The sequence below is a fragment of the Rhinatrema bivittatum genome, chromosome 4 (genome assembly GCF_901001135.1).
Source record: "Rhinatrema bivittatum chromosome 4, aRhiBiv1.1, whole genome shotgun sequence".
NCBI lineage: Eukaryota > Metazoa > Chordata > Amphibia > Gymnophiona > Rhinatrematidae > Rhinatrema > Rhinatrema bivittatum.
The window spans coordinates 20,830,685-20,850,586 of record NC_042618.1 but is presented as its reverse complement, the minus strand read 5'-3'; the positions used below and the strand labels follow the sequence as shown (position 1 = coordinate 20,850,586).

Here is a 19,902-nt window from a genome sequence, read left to right as displayed (position 1 = left end):
AAAATTCAAGAGTATGTGTATCTGGGTTCATGTTTCCCAAGCTCAGGCAGTTAGGAGAAGTCTGTTTTCTTAACCAGGCCCAATAACTTGGAAGCTTGCGACAAGCTGGAAGGAAGATAAGGCAGGAGAAATATAAAGTGTTACCGTAGAGTGTACGGTTAAAAGCTTAATAGGTGCTTTAACCTGGAAGAGTCAGAGTCCATTCTTGAGTGTAAATGCCAGGTCGGGTAAGAGTGAAGGTCAAACTAGTGAATGTCTGGTGGATCGGTGAAGGCTTGGAGAAAGAGCCAGGTTTTAAGTCTTTTTCTAAAAGTTAAAAGGCAGGGCTCCAGTCTGAGATTTGATGGGATGCTATTCCAGATAGATGGGCCAGCTATCGAAAAAGCTCTGTCTTTGGTTGTAGAGAGGCGTGAGGCTTTAGTGGGGAGAAATTTCAGAGTGCCTTTGAGAATATCCCTAGTTGGTCTGTTGGAGGAGTGGAGTTTGAATGGGATTTCCAGGTCGAGTTGAAGATGATGATGGATGGTTTTATGAATTAAGGTGATTGATTTGTAGGTTCCTGAGGATGGGTGAGATGTGTTCGCCGCGGCTGGTACTGGTCAGCAATCTCGCTGCCGCGTTTTGAATCATCTGCAGTGGTTTGGTAGTGGATTTGGGGAGGCCTAGGAAAAGGGCACTGCAGTAGTCTATTTTGGCGAATAGTAGCGCTTGGAGGACTGTCCTGAAGTCATGGAAGAATAAGAGTGGTTTAAGTCGTTTTAGAACCTGTAGTCTGTAGAAACAGTCTTTGGAAGTTGTGTTGCCCATTTTCTTTAGGTTTAGTCGATTGTCTAGTATTACCCCAAGGTCTCTAACCTGCTTGCAGGTAATGTGAGAAGAGTGTGGTGATGGTGGGGCGAAATTGTTTTCATTTGAGGAGATATGGAGCAGCTCTGTCTTGGAGGCATTGAGAACCAGGTTTAAGCTGTTGAGTAGATTAGTGATGGAAAGAAGGCAATTATTCCAGTGAGTGAGCGCTTTTGATATTGATTCTGTTATAGGGATTAGAATCTGCACGTCGTCTGCGTACAGATAATGAATTAGGTTGAGATCTGTTAACAGTTGGCAGAGGGGGAGGAGGTATATATTAAAGAGGGTAGGGGATAAGGAGGAGCCCTGTGGTACACCCAGAGTTGATTTTGTTAGGGGTGACTCTTTATTGTTGATTTTGACTTTGAAAGTCCTATTGTTGAGGAAGGACTTGAACCAGTTGTGGGCAGATCCTGAGATGCTGATATCTGCTAGGCGATCCAGCAGGATGGTATGGTTGACGGTGTCGAATGCCGCCGAGATGTCTAACAGGACTAGTAAAAAGGAGTGTCCTTTGTCTAACCCCATAATAATATGGTCTGTAAGAGAAATGAGGAGGGTTTCTGTGTTGCGTGATTTACGGAAACCATATTGCGAAGGGTATAGGATCTTGTGGTCTTCTAGATATTCAGAAAGTTGGGTGTTTACCAGTTTCTCCGTTAGTTTGGCAACGAAAGGGAGGTTAGAGATGTTACACTCTGTACTGCCATTCATGAACACCTATACATCATGAGCCAGATTCAGAGATGACCAAAAATTTGTCACAGCTTTAAAATAGATGAAAATCAGGACTTCAGTTGACAAAAGCCATTCATCAGGGTGTATTGGCGTTGCAGCATTGAGCACTTTGTTATCCTCTCAAGTTAAGAGGACATGAAAGTGCTGGCACATAGTGCATCACTCAGAACCCTCTGGCTAGAGTTTAAACTTGGCCTTGTAATTTAGGATCATGGGCTTGGTTCCGTAGGATGGAGATTCCTGGTAAGGGCCTGGTTTTCGAGCTATCCGCGATGATTGTTGGTCGGATGTCATTGCATGCCTATGCTCTAAAAACAAGGCTAAGCTACTCCGAAAAGCTGACCTGTTTACAGCCTTCGAGGGCTGGAGTCACTTTACAAACACCAGGAGTATTCCTGAAGGTGTAGGAAGAGGCACTGTTTTGAGGCTGTGTTGGATCCTTTCCAATGGAAAACCCATGGACCGATCATAAAGGTTACACCCATTGTTTGCAAAGTGCCTTTTCCTTGACCACTGGACTGTGGGAGGATGTCGGGAAATACTAGGCTCCTGGCGCGCGGACTGTACATCCTCATGCTCCGCTGCAAGATCCTTTTTTTTTTTTTTTATCTTTGTTTCTTTTATTTCTTCAGTTTGTTTTCTCTGTAGGGATAGCAGAGTGCTATAGATGAAATGCACCTGAGATTGCTCCATCTGCTTTTATTGGATCTGAGTTTATGGAACCATGGAATGAAAGTCATCCCAGTGTATATTTTTCTTTCACAACAGTTGTTAGTTGTTTTGTGCAAACATTGCTAGGAATGCTCGGTTGTCTGAGCCAATAATGAGGAGAAATTAAGAAGGGGACATAAACTTGCAATGCCGGAGGGATCCTGAGATGGGAATGCCGCCAAATTCCAAATCCCATAAATCAGCAGTGGAAAGAATGCATAGACGCATGTTTGTTCCTAAATTGTTGTAAGAGAAATGCTAAATGATGATTCTAATGATGATTAACTCTTAGGAGGGTCTGGGGTAACTTGTCCTTTTTTGAGTGGTGACCACTCCTGCCATCCAGTGTTAGAACTGAGTGTAACGTTTAAGCCTGCCTCGGGATGTCCTGGGAACGGCTACACTTACCCCCCAAAACGCCTCCGAAGCTGCCAACTCAGCTAAGATGCCACCATGCTGCTTCTTCCTTGGGCTTCCCTATTCTCCCGAGCACACAGCGCGCCTCCACGTGAACGGTGCACAGCAGGAAAGGTTACTGCCAGCACCCAGTGATGATGTGACGTGACTGGGTATTTAAATCTCAGCCACACTACCTACAATTGCCTCAGCAATAGGTCCGCCTGCAGCGTTGCAGTGCATGTTTCTTCCCTTGTGCCATGTTTCCTTACCTCACTGTTATCTTCCCTGCCTTGCTTCACTGTTACCCTGTCTGCCTTGCCTTGTTGTTACCTTGTCTTTCCGTGCCTTGCCTTGTCTCACTGTTACCTTGCCCTGCTTGTGTCTTGGTCCCCAGTGCCTTGTCTTTGTCTTGTCTGTCAGTCTCTGTCTGACTCCTGCTTCTGAACCCTTGCTACTGACACTGCCTACTCTTCTGGACTGCCCCCTGCCCTGACCTTAGCTTGGACCTCAACCTGCCTGTCTGCTGCCTTCCCCGGTTCCCTGTCTGATATGGAATAGCTCGGGATACCTTTTGGTCACTGCCTGCCCTGACCGCTACCCAAGACTTGACTGCATCTGACTGCTTCTTACAGGACCCTCACCTAAACCCTGCTGGATCCTGGAACCGCAAGGGCTCAACCTGTGGAGAACCGGGATGGTTTAGATGAAAACATCTAATTCAGTCCTAGTAAGAGCAAGTCCACCTGCTGTTGACGTGGGCCTAGTGGTTGACCACAGCACTACCCAAGGGCTCACATCCATAACATTTTGCTGAGGCCATACGCTCAGTGGACTCGTCCCCGGCTCAGGCTATTTCAGGGTTGGCTTTCCAACAGCAGCAGCAAAATCAGCTCCATCATATGGCTGGCATACTTCAAAGCCTACGTAGCGGCCCAAATGGAATCCATGCAGGTTCTCGCACCTGCACAGGCATCTCCTCCAGCCATCTCCGCCAGGCATCTGGGACCCATGCTGCATCTACTGCTATCGCCCAGGTATGAGGGGTATCCCAAGGCCTACCGATGTTTTATCAATCAGTGCAGGATGCACTTTGAGCTACAAGCCACCAGCTTTTCCTTGGATAGAGCTAAGGTAACATTTATGCTGCCTTTCCTGATGGGCCCTGCCTAATCTAGGCATCACCTCTCTGGGAACGGAAAGACCCCTTGGTGGGGAATTTGGACAACTTCCTTAGACTATTCCGGCAGGTATTCAATGAGCCTGGTTGGGCATCATCCGCAGCTACTGAGCTATTCCATATCAGACCGGGCACCTGCACCATGGGTGACTACGCCATCCAAAGTCTGAATCTGGCCTCAGAACTCAGTTGGGGCAAAGAAAGTCTTACTGCAATCTTTTGGCAGGGCCTTACAGAGTACATCAAAGTAAGCTAGCGGGCTGGGACCTGCCACCTGCACCAGAGGATTTCATTGCCCTGGCCATACGAGTGGACCTCCGCTTCCAAGAGCGGGCCCAAGAGACAGAGGCTTCTTGTTGACATTTCAGGCTGGCACCCAAGTTTCAACGTCCTCTGATCCCTACCACAGACACACTGCCCGTTTCCTTCTCTGAAGAATCCATGCAACTCGGCAGGACCTGATTCACCAAGGAAGAAAAATAGAGGCGTCGGCGGCTCAACCTTTGTCTTTATTGCACTGCTCAGGAGCACTTTGTTAGCTGTTATCCCAAGAAGGCAGGAAACTTCTGAACCTAGGGTTGGTTGAATAGGTAACCCTAGGCCATCCCTCATCCTCTCCTCAGTTGCTCATGCCAGTTTGCCTCATCTACCATGACACTGAAGTGCATACTGATGCGTTCCTGGATTCAGGTGCCAGTGGCAACTTTATCGATGAGACCTTGATTCTCCAGTACTACCTTCCCACAGCAGCTCTGGACAAGCCTGTTACAATATCCTCTATTTATGGTTAAACACTCCCTGGCTGGTTGTCCTTCGTCACTTTACTGCTTGCACTTCAAACTTTGTTCCTCCACAAGGAAACGATCTCTTTCTATGTACTATCCAAGGCAGTCAATCTGATCATACTTGGCTTGCCTTGGCTGATACTACATAATCTGTCTACAGATTGGTAGGCTCTGTAGATTGCCTGCTGGGGGTCATCCTGCCAGCAACAATGTCTCACTTGGGACATTCTACCAGTACCTCTGCCCGGACTCAGGTCTCAGGCCTCCCAGGTTTTCCTCTTCAATGTGCAGTGTTTGTAGACATCTTTAGTAAAAAGCATGCAGAGGCATTATCACCCTACAAGTCTTATGACTGCATAATTGACTTGCTTCCAGGTATCATGCCTCCTAGGGGCAAGGTCTACCCATTATCCGTTCCTGAAATAGCAGCCCTGTTCAACTACATGCAGGAGAACGTGGAGCATGGTTTTATCTGCCCTTCATCATCTCCAGCAGGGACAGTATGGCTTCCTCCGGCCATACATTGACTATAAGAGCCTCAACACCTTAACCTGCAATAACAGATACCCCTGCCCCCTAATTACGGAACTCTTTGATAGCATAGGATCTTCTTAATGTTTGGGTAATTGCCAGGTTCTTGTGGCCTGGTTCGGCCTCTGTTGGAAACAGGATGCTGGGCTTGATGGACCCTTGGTCTGACCCAGCATGGCAATTTCTTATGTTCTACATGGGGCACAGATATTTATGAAATTGGATCTCAGAGGAGTCTATAACCTCATCTGAATACTGGAGTAGGATGAGTGGAAAATGGCCTTCAACACCCATGACAGGCATTATGAATACCTAGTAATGCCATTTGGTCTTTTCAATGCCCCTAGAGTTTTCCAAGACATAGTCAACAAGATCTTTAGAGACCTCCTCTATTTTCATGTCTTAGTATATCTGTAAGATATCCTCATTTTTCCATGCTCTCTGGCACAGCATTGTGAACATGTGAAACACGTGGTCCAGAAGCTCTGAGAGAATCACTTATATGCCAACTTCAAGAAGTGTGCCTTTAAGCAGGATAAGCTACTATTCCTGGGTTATATTATCTCCCCTTGTGGTCTATGCATGGATCCAGAGAAAGTGGCCATTCGAGACTGGCCTTAGCTCATGGGGCTCAAGGCCTTGCAAAGATTTCTTGGCTTCGCCAATTACTACCAGCAGTTCGTACATGGATATTCCTCAATGGCCACATCTCTCACTGCTCTTACAAAAAAGGCTCCGATACCAGAAATTGATTTGAAGATGCTTTCCAATCCTTCTATCACCTTTAACATGCATTCCTCAAAGACCGCTGCCTCCAGCACTTGGACCCAACTAGGCCCTTTATCGTGGAGGTAGATGCTTCTGCCACTGGGGTAGAGGCTGTCCTTGCACAGCACCATTGCCCAAGGGCTCACATCCGTGACAGTGAGCAGAAACAGGATAGTTTTGGTACTGGACCCCACAGGCTATGTTTGTATTGTAGTTGCTGAAATTGATCCATGGTGATGCTCTAGAGCAGCATGGCCTCCCATATTAGCGTGTAATCACCCAGAGTGAGCAAAGAGGGGAGGGAAATATGATATCAGAGAACATATCGAAACATATAGAAAGGTATGGTTTAATGGGACATAGCCAGCATGGATTTACACAAGGGAGGTCTTGCCTCATCAACTTACTACATGTTTTTAAAGGGGTTAGAAAACATAGGGATAAAAGTGAGCCGGTAGATGTAGTATATTTGGATTTTCAGAAGGTGTTTGACAAAGTACCCCATGAGAGATGCCTAAGAAAATTAGAAAGTCATGGGATATGAGGAATGTCATTTGTAGATTGCAAACTGGTAAAAAGATAGGAAACAGAGAGTAGGATTAAATTATCGGTTTTCTCAGTGGAGAAGAGTAAAAGTAGAGTGCCTTAGAAATCGGTACTGGGACCAGTGCTTTTTAATATATTTATAAATTATTTTTTATACCAACATTCAATCTCAATTGAGATATCACACCGGTTTACATTCAGGTACTGTAGGTATTTCTCTATCCCCAGAGGCTTACAATTTAAGTTTTTATACCTGAGGCAATGGAGGGTAAAGTGACTTGCCCAAGGTCACAAGGAATGACAGCGGGACTTAAACGCTGGTCTCCTGGTTCATAGTCCACTGCTCTAACCACTAGGCTATTCCTCTTCCCTGATGATCTGAAAAGGGGAACAATTTGTGTGGTGATCAGATTTGCAGATGACACAAAATTATTCCAAGTTGCTAAATCACTAACGGATTGTGATAAATTGCAGGAGGAACTTGTAAGATTGGAAGAATGAGCATCCAAATGACAGATGAAATTTAATGTGGACAAGTGCAAAGTGATGCATATAGGGAAAAATAACCCATGCAGTAGTTACACAATGTTAGGTTCCATATTAAGAGTTTCCACCCAGGAAAAGGATCTGGGCATCATCGTGTGCAATACTTTGAAATCATTGGTCCAATGTGAAGCCAAAAATCAAACAGAATGTTAGGAATTATTAGAAAAGGAATGGAGAATAAAACAGAGAATGCCATAATTCCTCTGTATTGCTCCATGGTGAGACTGCACCTAACAATGATTTATTGTAAATAAGTACCTCACCTTAACTTATAATTTTAGAACCCAGTTACAATTATGTTCCTTTTATTATATTGCTCAATTTGATTGTTCCTCTCTCTCCTTCTGCCCTATCCTTTCTTGCTGCTCTTCCCCTGCCCCCCTCTCCCCCACCCCTGTTCATTGTATTTTCTACCTGCTTCAGTTTTTTGTAAACCGGCATGATATGCCCTATGAATGTCGGTATATTAAAAGTTTCATAAATAAATAAATAAAAATAAAAATAATACTGTATTCACGGTCACCACATCTCAAAAAAGATGTAGTTGCACTGGAAAAAAGAAGGGATAGAACAGCTCCCCTATGAGGAAAGGCTAAAGAGGTTAGGGCTATTCAGCTTGGAGAAGAAACTTCTGATGGGGATATGATAGTGGTCTATAAAATCATTATAGCAATAGAACAGGTAACTGTGAATCAGTTATTTACTCTTCAAATAATACAAGGACTGGGGGGCACTCCATGAAGTTAACAAGTAGCACATTTAAAACAAATAGGCAAAAATTATTTTTCATTCAACATATAATTAAGGTCTGGAATTTATTGTCCAGAGATATGGTTAACATAGTTAGCATTGCTGGGTTTAAGAAAGGTTTGGACAAGTTCCTGGAGAAGTTCATGAAATATTATTAACCAAGTTCACTTGGGAAAAGCCACTACTTATTACTGAGCATTAGCAGCATTGGGATCTACTGTATTTACTGTTGGGTTCTTGCCAGGTATTTGTGACCTGGATTGGCCACTGTTGGAAACAGGATGCTGGGCTTGATGGACCCATGGTCTGTCCCGGTAGGGAAATTTATTATGCTCTTATGTTATTACAGCCCTCAAAAAGCCCAAAAGTGCAGAGCTACCAAGTAGGCTAGCTTATTTCTTTTGTGGAAGAAAAGAATGTTGGGCGCACTTCTAATTTTTGGACTACTTTTTTAAGGAAATAAGTATTATACCATTTATGTACATTCCTCCACTCAACGCACCAGTCCTCAGAACTCTTAGGAGACCTGGAACACTAACAAATGATGGAGAGGCACCCCAGCCAATCAGAGAGCTCCAATTATATGCCATCAGCCGAAAAGAGGCTTTGATTGTGTTGCAGGCCAATAAAATCTTCTCTCTCGCTGGGCCTCCTCTCAACTCTTCAGATATAGAACCGTTTCGTTTGCTGCCACTGGCTGCCTCATTCTCAGGTTTTTCACCATTCTAGCTGCCACTTCTGGGTCCTGCGAGGGGGCTGGGCTGGGCGCCATACATGCCAAATGCAGGAAACCATTTATCATCAGCTTTTGTAGATTGGGCTACTTTTGGCCTAGAACTGACTTTATTTTAGATTGCAAACTAATAGCAGAGCGATGATCGCCAGCGTGGGTCCCTCCCTCCCCCCTCCACCAGTGTGAGAGTTCTGGGGAGGGATTCCCTTCCACGGTTCCCGTACTGTACAAGAGTCACGAGGGCTCGGGCTGACTGGGCTGTGCAGGCGCACGGCCTGACTCCTGGCATGACCCCGGCACCTTCACCTAGCTCCCTTGTCTTTATTTATTAAATTAGGCACAGACTAAAGGAAATGACTTTTCCTGGCTTTTTCTGAAGGCGCACACATTTGAAGTTAGTTTGGTTCACGCTTTTACCTCTCCTCAAACTTTTATGGCCCAGTATTACCCAGCTAGCAATACTTTACCAATCATCTTCAGCTGCCAGCAAAATCTTCTTCTCCTCTCGATTCTCCCTCAGGTTATTTTCCTTGAGGCTTTCTCTGGCATTTGCCAGCCTTAGGTGGTCTCTGGAATGATGAGGATGTTTTGGGGGCTTATCAAGGGTTGGGTGGAATGAAGTTACTTCCCTGTTGGGAGGGGGGCTTAATTGGTAATTGGGGAGCTGTTATGTAATTGTAATTTTTTTGTAGGTTTTTTGTTTTAAGTTCACTGTATTTTTGCTATTGCTGTGTTTTATTCACTGCACCGGGCAATTGCAGTAAGCTGGGAAGACAGTATGTACATTATGAAATGGAAGGCATATACAACCAGCTTTAGGTGTGCTTTAGGCTGCATGCAGTTTTTGTGCTGCAGAATTAATATAAGCTTTAAAAGGATGCAGTGCATGCATTGCCTGCTTTGAATGCATACGGTGTGTATGCTGCATGCATGTTGCGCTTTGCGGCTGAGTACGCTCCGCGGCCGGGCCTGCTCATCTCGCTACACCTTCTAACAGCTCCGGGCATGTCCCCTCCATGGCAACTTCCAGCTCACGTCGTCTCTGGTCCCCCTGCGCTCCCGCTCTGGACCAGGTCTCATGGCGGGGCTCAGCGTCCTCCGTGGCATCAGCCCCGCCCCTAGGCGCATGCACGCGGACCACCCAGCCTCTTAAAGGGCCAGGGGCAGAACCCAGATCCGTGGCGCTCCCTGATTGATCACTGCTTAAAAGGAAGTGGTATGACCCCACTTCCCTGCCTTGGCAATCGGGTCGATCACGTGATAGCAACTTTGCCTTCCTGTTCCAGTGTCTTGTTCCAGTCTTTTGTTCCAGTGTCTTGTTCCAGCGTCCTCCTGTTCTTTCGTCTCCCCAGGTAGTACCGTTCGGACTGTCTTCTCGGTACTGACCTCTGCCTGTTTCTTTGACTACGTTTGATTGCCACCTGGATTTGACCTTTGCCTGTTTCCTCGACCACATCTGAACGCTGCCCGGAACTGACCACTGCTTGTCCAGTGACCACATCTGCATGCTGCCTGGAACTGACCTCTGCCTGACCCCTGACCACATCTGACCACCGCCTGGAACCTGACCTTTGCCTGATTGACCATCCATGGACTGACCACTGGTATTGACCCCTGCTTTGGCTGACCATGCTATCCTTGACTCTGGCCTTGATCCTCGCTCTTCATTCAGAGACTCTGTTCTGGCCTTCTCTGGCTCCTGGACTTCCTGACCTGAACATCGACCGTGCACCCTTGTTCATGGTGGGCACACCCCTGAACATTGTCTCTTGGAGATCCTGTGAGGCCCACCTAAGACCAGGTGGCCCGGGTAACCAAGGGCTCAACCTGAGGGAACCCCGGGTTGCTATTGGTGAAGCTTCAGCTAGCCTCTGTCTCCTCCCTTGCTCCTCCTCCTGGTGGCAGGCGCTCTCTGGGTCTGACCAGGGAGCCTACCAATCCTGCACCAGGTCAAGGATCCACCTCTCGGTGCAACAATGAATAGTGTAAGCTTTTAAATGCTTACAGTGGGTGCTTTATGTGTACAGATGGCAGGCATGCCTGGTACGAGGAGCGTCCGAATTAAACTAGGGTAATATCAAACTTGCTTCATACAGTTTCATAGATGGAAGGCTTTTCTGAATATCTGTATGGTGATATACACAACAGATGGTCTTAACTCACTGGAATGAAACAGAGGTGTTCAGAGACTACTGAGATTTCGCTCTACCATCCCCGAGTTGCACGTGAAATAGCTGAAGACTACCTTGTTCTTGTTGTTGTCTGTATTGTGTTCATATATTTTGAATTCTGGCACTGGGAAAGCCCAACTAATAAGTAATTTGTTTTTTTCACAACTCAAGACTGGAGGTTGTCAGGAATATAATAAATTCAAGTAATCCAGTGTTCTGAGATTCCCATCAAAATATAGTCGAGACAGTTGGTTGCTATTCCAGATTTCAGAAAAACCTTAATTCCTTTCTTCCTCTGCTTGCGAATTAATCAAATACCAGCAAGAGATGTCAAAATCTTTTTTTCTCTGGTAATGAATCCCACATCTTGGAGTTAATCAGCCTCATGGATACTGATGTTGAACAGCCTGCCTTTTGTTCTAGTACTCAGGTCATTCTGAAATAGTTATATTTGTGTCTTCATTTGTCACAACATTTCTTACCTCTGGAAGATTGACTTGGGTGTCACGAAGAGCATCTGACTGATAGCTACCAGGGCTACTGCTGAATTTCTGAAGGTTTTGGAGACCAAGGCACCAACTGGTGAAAACTTGCGCACACTATTTTTCTGCTGGTACTTGGATGCAAATAAGCCTAGTAGAAAAATAGCACATGTAGGGGTTGGTTTTTTTTTATTATTTTTACAGGAAATTTCACAAAATCTTTTGCTACATCTCACTATAGTGAAATCAACTCTGTGAGGCAAATTTCGCACTAGTTTTACTATGCATTAGTAGTGAATGAGCTGCTGAGCACTAGTTTCCAATGCAGCAAGCAGCAACTTATTCACTTAATTTAAATACAATTTCACAAGCCTAAAACTATGCACAAAATTGAAAATTTTGCAAAATCTGCTTCATGAGCTAAAACAACAAATAGTGTGTGCTGCTGCACAGTGGGCCGGATTCTATTCGGTTACATCCCACCTGGAATGAGACTCTGTTGTATTACATCTATTAAACAATGGTTGCACCAAAACAAACTGTTGTTAAATATGTCTAAAACAAATTTTCTATTAATTCAGAGACCTTATTCAAGCGCTCATCAGGATTTTATCTTCTTTGATAAATTAAGTTTTCCCATTAAAGAATCTATTAAAAGTTTACCATTTTTGATTGACTCAACCCTTTCTTTTCAACCTCAGGTCAAATCTGTTATCAAATCAGCTTTCTTTAAATTATATGTGTTAGTGGGCTTAAAACACCTCTTGTATAGTCATGACTTTCATGCAATCGTTCAGGCAGTAATCTTTCTGCTCATAGATTACTGTAACAGTTTATATTTAGGCCTACCATTTAAAACATTGCATCCATTACAACTCATGTTAAATTCTGCTGCTCACTTAATCACAGGGTCAAGGCGGTATGAACATATTACTCCGGCACTCCATAGATTACACTGGTTACCAGTGCAACAGCAAATCATCTATAAGATAAGAATGACAGTCTTTAAATTAATCAACTCGAAATTCCTGCCCATGGTCAAATTAAAGATATATGAACCATCCCGTCAATTAAGATCATCTCAACGAGGACCATTAGTGTTATAATTAGTGAGGTTTGGTTGGACCCTTGGACACTGTAGCAGCTGACCATGCCCACGGGGGGAAGTCCCATGAGGGGCCACAGGTCAGGCTCAGCTTAGGACGCCATCTTTAGACACAATGTAGCCAAGAAAAGGCACTGAGTCTTTATGGAATTCACACTTGGATAGCTTGGTGTAGAGTCGGTGTTCTCGGAGCCTTAGTAGAACTTGCTTGACGTCTTCTAGATGAGTAGACAGATTCTGAGAAAATATCAGAATGTCATCTAGGTACACTACGACACTCTTGTACAACAAATCCCGCAGAATGTCATTCATCATGTTCTGGAACACAGCGGGTGCATTGCACAGGCCGAAGGGCATTACTAAGTACTCAAAATGACCGTCTTGAGTGTTGAAAGCTGTTTTCTACTCGTCACCATTGCGAATCCGGACTAAGTTGTAGGCCCCCTTCAGGTCAAGTTTCGAAAATATCTTGGCGCCCTGAAGCCGGTCAAACAGTTCTGAGATTAAAGGCAGGGGGTAAAGGTCTTTAATCGTAATCTCGTTCAGACCTTGATAGTCGATACAAGGACGTAAGGTTTCGTCCTTCTTCCCCACAAAGAAGAATCCTGCGCCGGCTGGCGACTTTGAAGGTCTAATGAAACCTTTCTGTAAATTCTCCTCGATGTTCTCGGACACAACCTTATTCTCTATTGCAGAGAGTGGATAGACCCGTCCTTTAGGAGGTTCAGTGTTTGGTTTCAGACGAATGGCACAGTCTTAAGATCTGTGTGGAGGGAGGATGTCAGCAGCTTCTTTGGAGAACACATCACTGAATGATGCATATTGAGGCGGCAATTCTGCCATCACTGGAGTTGTAGGCATGCAGAGAACAGGAGAAACTTCCTTGAGGCAAGTGCCATGACAACCTGGGCCCCAGCGGGAGAGTTCCAAGGAGGACCAGTCGAATTGAGGCTGATGCAACTGCAACCAGGGTAACCCGAACGATAGGGTGCATGGCCTCTAACAAAGAAGGGAATTGTCTCCGTATGGAGGGCTCTGGTGCGAAGAGTCACTGGTTCAGTGCGACAAGTCACATCACCGGGCAAAGGCTCTCCATAGATAGATGACAAGAGTAGTGGAGCTTCTAAAGTAACGAGGGGACTCCTCAAATGTTCCACTAGGCGTTGAAGTATAAAGTTGCCTCCTGTCCCCGAATCCACAAGGGCAAGAGTTTGGATTGTAGACGGTCCGCAACTCAGGGAGACTGGTAGAGAGAGCGGAGGAGAAGGTGTGGTAAGGCCTAAGAACAGTCCTCCTGCAGGACTTAAGCCCATCCATTTTCTGGACAAATAGGGCATGTTGGGACATCGTGACCAGCTTGTCCACAGTACATACATAGGCCATGCCTCTTCCGAAGTCTTCTCTCTTTTGAAGTCAAATGACTGCTACCAAGTTGCATCGGTTCTTCTCCACTGGCAATAGGTACTGCTGTAACCATCCGAAGTGCAAGTTTAGCACGAGTCTCCTTCTGAACCGGTCCTTTAATAGGCTTGAGTTCTTTCACCTTATCACGAAGCCGGTGGTCAATTCTAGTAGCCAAAGCCACTAGTTCATCCAGCGAGTCAGGTGTCTCACGAGCGGCAAGCTCCTCCTTCAAGCGGGTATTCAGACCTCTGAAGAAGAGAGTTTTCAGGCATCTAGGTTCCCAGCATAATTCTGTAGCAAGAGTCTTGAACTCTATTGCAAAATCAGCCAGTCGTCGGTTGCCTTGCTTCAGGTCCACCAGGTCAGAACCAGCAACAGTCACTCGAGCAGGATCATCAAAAATGGATTTAAATAATTCTAGAAATCCATCAATATCCTGCGGGATTGGATCCTTACGTTCCCACAGTGTTGAAGCCCAAGACAAGGCCCTTCCATCAAGATAAGATAGAATATAGTAGTCTTGGCGTAGGCTGTGGGGAAGTGTGCAGGTTGCAATGCAAAATGCATGCAGCATTGGTTTAGGAAACCTCTAGTTCTTTGAATCTCTCCAGAGAAACGAACTGGAGCAGCCAGAGGTACCATGGTCTTTATAGTTACTTCAGGTAACCGACCTTCATTACTGGAAGTAGCGCCTTGCATCTTCTGTGCTTGTAGCTGATGAAACGCTGAAGTGAGTTTCTCCAATGCGTCTTGTAGTTCAGCAGTGCGTAGGGCCAGGCCTGGAATGGCCTGCAAGGCATTGAGCTGTGCCAGATCCATGGAGTTAGCAATCTATTATAATTAGTGAGGTTTGGGTGGACCCTTGGACACTGTGGCAGCTGACCACACCCATGGGGGGAAGTCCCGTGAGGGGCCACAGGTCAGGCTCAGCTTGGACACACAAACACAGAGATTGATCTTTTATTAGACAATGTGATGAAGCCACCAGAGGTGGCAGTGGTGAGCAGCAGAAGTAGCCTGGCTGGGCTAGTATCCCTCAGACGCTGGAACAGCGACTCCTCCGGTAGCAGTGCTGTAGTGGAAAGAACTGAGAATAATGAGTTCAGTGGAATATGCACAGAGCCCCAGTATGGAGAACCCCAGGATAGGAAGAGCAGGCCCTCAAGGAGCGAGTACCTGATCCCTGAGAGCTGAGAGGCTTGAAGGTGATGTACTCACTCAGCGGTTCCACGTAGGAGATGGCACTAGGGCTGGAATGGAGGCAGGCCCTCGAGGAGCGAGTACCTGGTTCCAGGGAACAGTTCTGAGGTGAAGATGGTAGTACTCACTGGTGTTGAAGATAGCGAATCCTTCCAGGCAGAAGAGAAGGTAGGAGCAGGCAGCGAGTCAGGGAACATGGGCCCTCGAGGAGCGAGTATCTGATCCCTGAGAGCTGAGAGGCTTGAAGGTAATGTACTCACACAGCAGTTCCACATAGGAGATGGCACTAGGGCTGGAATGGAGGCAGGCCCTTGAAGAGCGAGTACCTGGTTCCAGGGAACAGCTCTGAGGTGAAGATGGTAGTACTCACTGGTGTTGAAGATAGCGAATCCTTCCAGGCAGAAGAGAAGGTAGGAGCAGGCAGCGAGTCAGGGAACATGGGCCCTCGAGGAGCGAGTACCGGTTTCCTGATAGCAACCTGAAAAGCAAGTGAGGTCCCCGAGGAGCGGGTACCCTGTTAGCGTTAAGAATCCAGTGGAAGATTGGAGAGTCAGAGTAGCTGGGTATGGAGAGCGAATCCCATCCGTAAGATACCCCCTTGCTTACTCAAAGGCTAGCAAACATCGTAGGCTTTAAATATCCGGGCAGCGGGACGTCATCACAGGGGGGACGCCCCTGAGGTTCGAGCCAAGTAGGAAATAAGAGTGAGGGCTGAGCAGCGCGTGCGCCCTAAAGTTCAAGCGAAGTATGGCAGGAGGCAGCACCCAAGCCGGTCCGGGTACGCCGGAGAGGACGGCAGGCAGACGCTGCGGCAGCCAGGCGACCATCCATAGCAAGAGGAGGTGCAAAGAAAGAAAGGTAGGCGGAGTGAAGCCATCAGGAAGGGACGGTTGCAGCAATTAGACGTACCATCACTCAGATTTGCTCGCCTTATGACAACTAGAGAGTCCGCCTTTTCGGTTGCAGCACCAATTTGCTGAACTCGCTACCAATGAAACTCAGATTGTTGTAATGTATTAAAAAAAATTAGATTCCTGCTAAAAAGCTTTTTTGTTGACGCAAGCATTTGATTGAGAACTCCATTGTTGAGCTTTGTGCACGTTGTGGCAGCCTAGAGATATATTGTTGTATAGTATGTTTCGTTTTATATGTTTTTATTATGAATGTTTCACATCTTCTTTTGTACATCGCTTAGGCCTTTTTTGTGTTAAGCAGAAAATAAATGTTAATAAATAATAATAAAAAAATATAAGGCTTTTCTCTCAGTCTAAAACAACAAATAGTGTGTACTGCTCAGGTAACACACAATGGGCTGGATTCTCTAAGGCTTTTCTCCCAGTCTGTGTCTGTGGGAGAAAATGCTTAGAACATGAGGCCCACTATTTCCTACTTTTACATGCGAAGCAGACTTAGCAAAATTGATTGCCGTTTAGTATATCGGCCTCTTGATCTGTTTTTTAGACCGAGAAGTTTTTAATCTAGTTGGCTTTGCCTTCCTCTCTTTTTTTTTTTTAATTAATTAAATGATTTCCATTTATTTCTTACCAAACAATTAAGTGCCCACGGTGAGTCACAGCAATGAATCCATCAATGCGTTTACATCATGAAACAATAATAAATAAACGGTTTAACACACATCACATCAGCAACCATACTCAACAAGGACGTCGCACTACTCTCAGTTTGAAATCTAGCACTTTGTCATCACATTTACTCTTGGCCCTCCTTACTAAATAGCTTCTGCACAATCTAAACTCACTACAAGGCATCTGAGATAAAATGCTAAGGCTGCCACCATTTAAAACAGCCAAGACCTCACCTTACTTAAGAGCCTCACAAAATAGAAAGATCTTCAGCATGCATGTGTATGTCAAATAGTCCTCGGAGAGATACATTTCTACTGGAAGATTATTTCATGGTTTTGGTGCAATGCCCCAGAAAGCGCTTGGTCTGGTGGTGCATAACCAAAGGTTTTTTATCGCAGGCTCAACCAGTAATGATCTTTGAGAAGAGCGCAATGACCAGGTAGGCAGATACCAATTTTGATGCCCTTTTAGGTATCCGGCACCTGAAACTCTTACAAATTTGAAAGCCGTTTTACGGCTATTCTGAGGCAAACATTTTGACAGCATCCATCAACAGGGTGTGCTGTGGGGTGCATAAAATCCATTAAATAGGAGACAAGAACTCCAAGATGCTTCCCCTGTCCCTGGTTTGTCATCACCAGGATCTGTCAGTGGTAGCATGTCTCTTTTTGTGAGCTTATTAACTCTTATGGTCTGTTCTAAAAAAAAAAAAAGTCAACCTACAGTTGCCCACTTGACTGAACAAGTATGCGTAGCGTTATAATACCAGGCAAATACTACTGATAGATCCTGCAAGAAACTGAGGTGGGGAAGAGAGACTGAGTTCCTGGGATGCGCCAACCCTTGAAATTAAAAAGGGGATAACCATTTTTAAAAGCTCTACGGTCTCATTATGGTTAGAGTTTGGTGTCTGGGGGCAGGAATTTGAAATGTGGATTGGTAACTAGTTAAGAAAATAGGAAACAAAAAGCAGGACTTCGTCAATTTTTCCAGTGGAGGGGGTGAATAGGAGAGTGGCTCCGGGATCTGTACTGGGAGCAGTGTTCAACTTATTCATCGATGATCTGGAAAACGCGGCAATGAGTGAAGTGATCAGGTTCACAGATAACAATATTATTCAACATAGTTAAAATACAAGCAGACTAAGACCTTGCCAGACTGGGGAACTGGGCACTCAAATGGCAAATACAATTTAATATAGACAAGTGCAAAATGATGCAGATGGGGAAAATAATCCCACCCACAGGTATGATTCAGGGTTCTCTATCAGAAGTCATCACCCAGGAAAAGGATCTTGATGTCATTGTGGACAATACATTGAAATCCTCAACTCAATGTGTGGTGGCCGTCAAAAAAGCAAAACAGAATGAGAGGAATTGTTTGGAAAGGGTTGGAGAATAAAGCTGTTAATATATCATAATGCCTTTGTATAGATACAGTATGATGTAACTGCACCTGGAGTATTACGTGTAGGTCTGGTCACCCGATTTCAAGAGAGATACACTGGAACTTGAAAAGGTGCAGAGAAGGGTGACCAAATTGATAGAGGATGGAACGGTTCTTATGAAAAAAAAGGCTTTAACATGTTAGGGTTCTTCAGCTTGAGAAGACATGAATGAGAGGGGATATGATAAATGTGTATAAAGTCATGAGTGGGTTGGAACAAGTGAATAGGGAATTATTTAACCTTTCAAAACAATACTAGGACTAGGAAACATTCCTGCAAATGAGCAGGTAGTAGATTTAAAACAAATTGGAGAAAGTGGTTTTTTTGTTGTTTGATTTTTTTTTTTTCCGCTTAATGCACAAACTGTGGAATGTGTTGCTGGAGGATATGGTCAAGGCACCTAGCATAGCAGGATTTAAAAGGGGTTTGGATGAGTTCCTGGTGGAAAAGCCAGGTGGATTCGGGGAAAGCCGCCGCTTGTCCCTGGAAGTTGGATCTGTTCTTTGGGATGTGCTAAAGATGCGGATTGGCCGCTGTTGGAGACAGGATGCTGCGCTCAGTGGTCCCTTTTGTCTGACCCTGCATGATGCATCTTATGTTCTTAATTCCAGCTCCTGTTTCTGTCTTACATTTTTGCTTTATCTCGTCAGACATAGACGAATGTCGCTATGGCTACTGCCAGCAGTTGTGTGCCAACGTCCCTGGTTCCTACTCCTGCACCTGTAACCCAGGCTTCATTCTGAACGAGGATGGGAGGTCATGCCAAGGTTTGTGGTCTTCTTAAAATAAGAATTGTAAGATAAGTCTTTTTAATAGAATAATCTGATATTCATTTTCTTTTGCTCTTCTCAGACACCTGAATAAAGTAATTGGTGTTCATCGACTGTTTTGACAGTGTTATAGATGTTAATGTTTTATGTTTTATTTCCCCTCATTTCTTCATCATGTTTATCCTCCCCTGCAAGCCCTCTTTCTCCTGGCTATTTTCCATCCTGCTCTCATCAGGGGTCCATCGCACACAGCTTCCAGTATTTTCTGTTTATATTTATATAGCCCCTTCCAAAGCCTAGATTCAAGAGCTGGGTGGACATTAAGGTCAGAAAACCATATAGATAAAATTATATCATCGCACTCCTCAGGAAATATTAATATTTGAGTTTTTAAGAAAATGCCTCTTATTTAGGAATCTCCCATCCCTTACATATAAAAAATAAATGAAGGCCGACCCTCGCCAGAACCCAAAGCAGGCCACCTCGCCGATGTGGACTCATGGAAGGAGTAGGATAAAGGGTGTCAGGACTGTCCTGTGCTTTGAAGGGCCCTGCATTGCTATGTTAGCCCAGCCCCTGATATCACTTCCTATTCCTGACCTCCAGAGGACAGAGAGTTGAAGTGGCCTGTGTGCTAATGGTGAGGATGTCAGGTACCGTGGTGCACGTTCTGGAGTCCATGACCCACCCCCGCTGTTCAATCTCTGGAATGGAGGGAAATAACAGCAGATTTGCCCCATGGCTTGCGCCCCCATAGGGTCAGCCCTCAAGAGTGTATACCTTTCATATATATATAAAATCATTCATATATATGTGTGTGTGTGTGTGTGTATATATATATATATATATATAAATATATATATATCTAGTAATAAATCTAAAATGGAAAGCTAAGAAATAGGCAAGCAAATATTTTGAGTAATCCGGCAATCCTACTGTAAGTAATAAGATCCAGATCATATCTATGAAGCTCTTTTCCCTGAAGTGTGGGTGGGTTGCAAGGTTTAATTTTGCTTCTCTGTTTTAAAAGTCTTTTGGCAGATTATCCCAGTATGATGATATCCATAGCATTAGAAAACTTGTTTGTTCATTGCACTGAATCCATTTTTCTGGTAAACACGCCTACAGAGCTGAAACCCAACTCTAGAGTTCTAGTTTCTTGTTATGTAGTAAAATATCTTTTGCATAGATTTTTTTTTCAGCT

At 44.9% G+C, this 19,902-nt stretch overlaps 1 protein-coding gene across 1 annotated transcript in view; it reads left to right on the top strand.

The window, feature by feature from the left end:
• Positions 1–19,902, top strand: part of FBLN5 (fibulin 5) — a 97,050-nt gene that overhangs the window by 49,595 nt on the left and 27,553 nt on the right. The window contains 1 exon segment of the mRNA XM_029597812.1: positions 18,579–18,695. Within this exon segment, the coding sequence (XP_029453672.1) occupies positions 18,579–18,695 (117 nt within the window).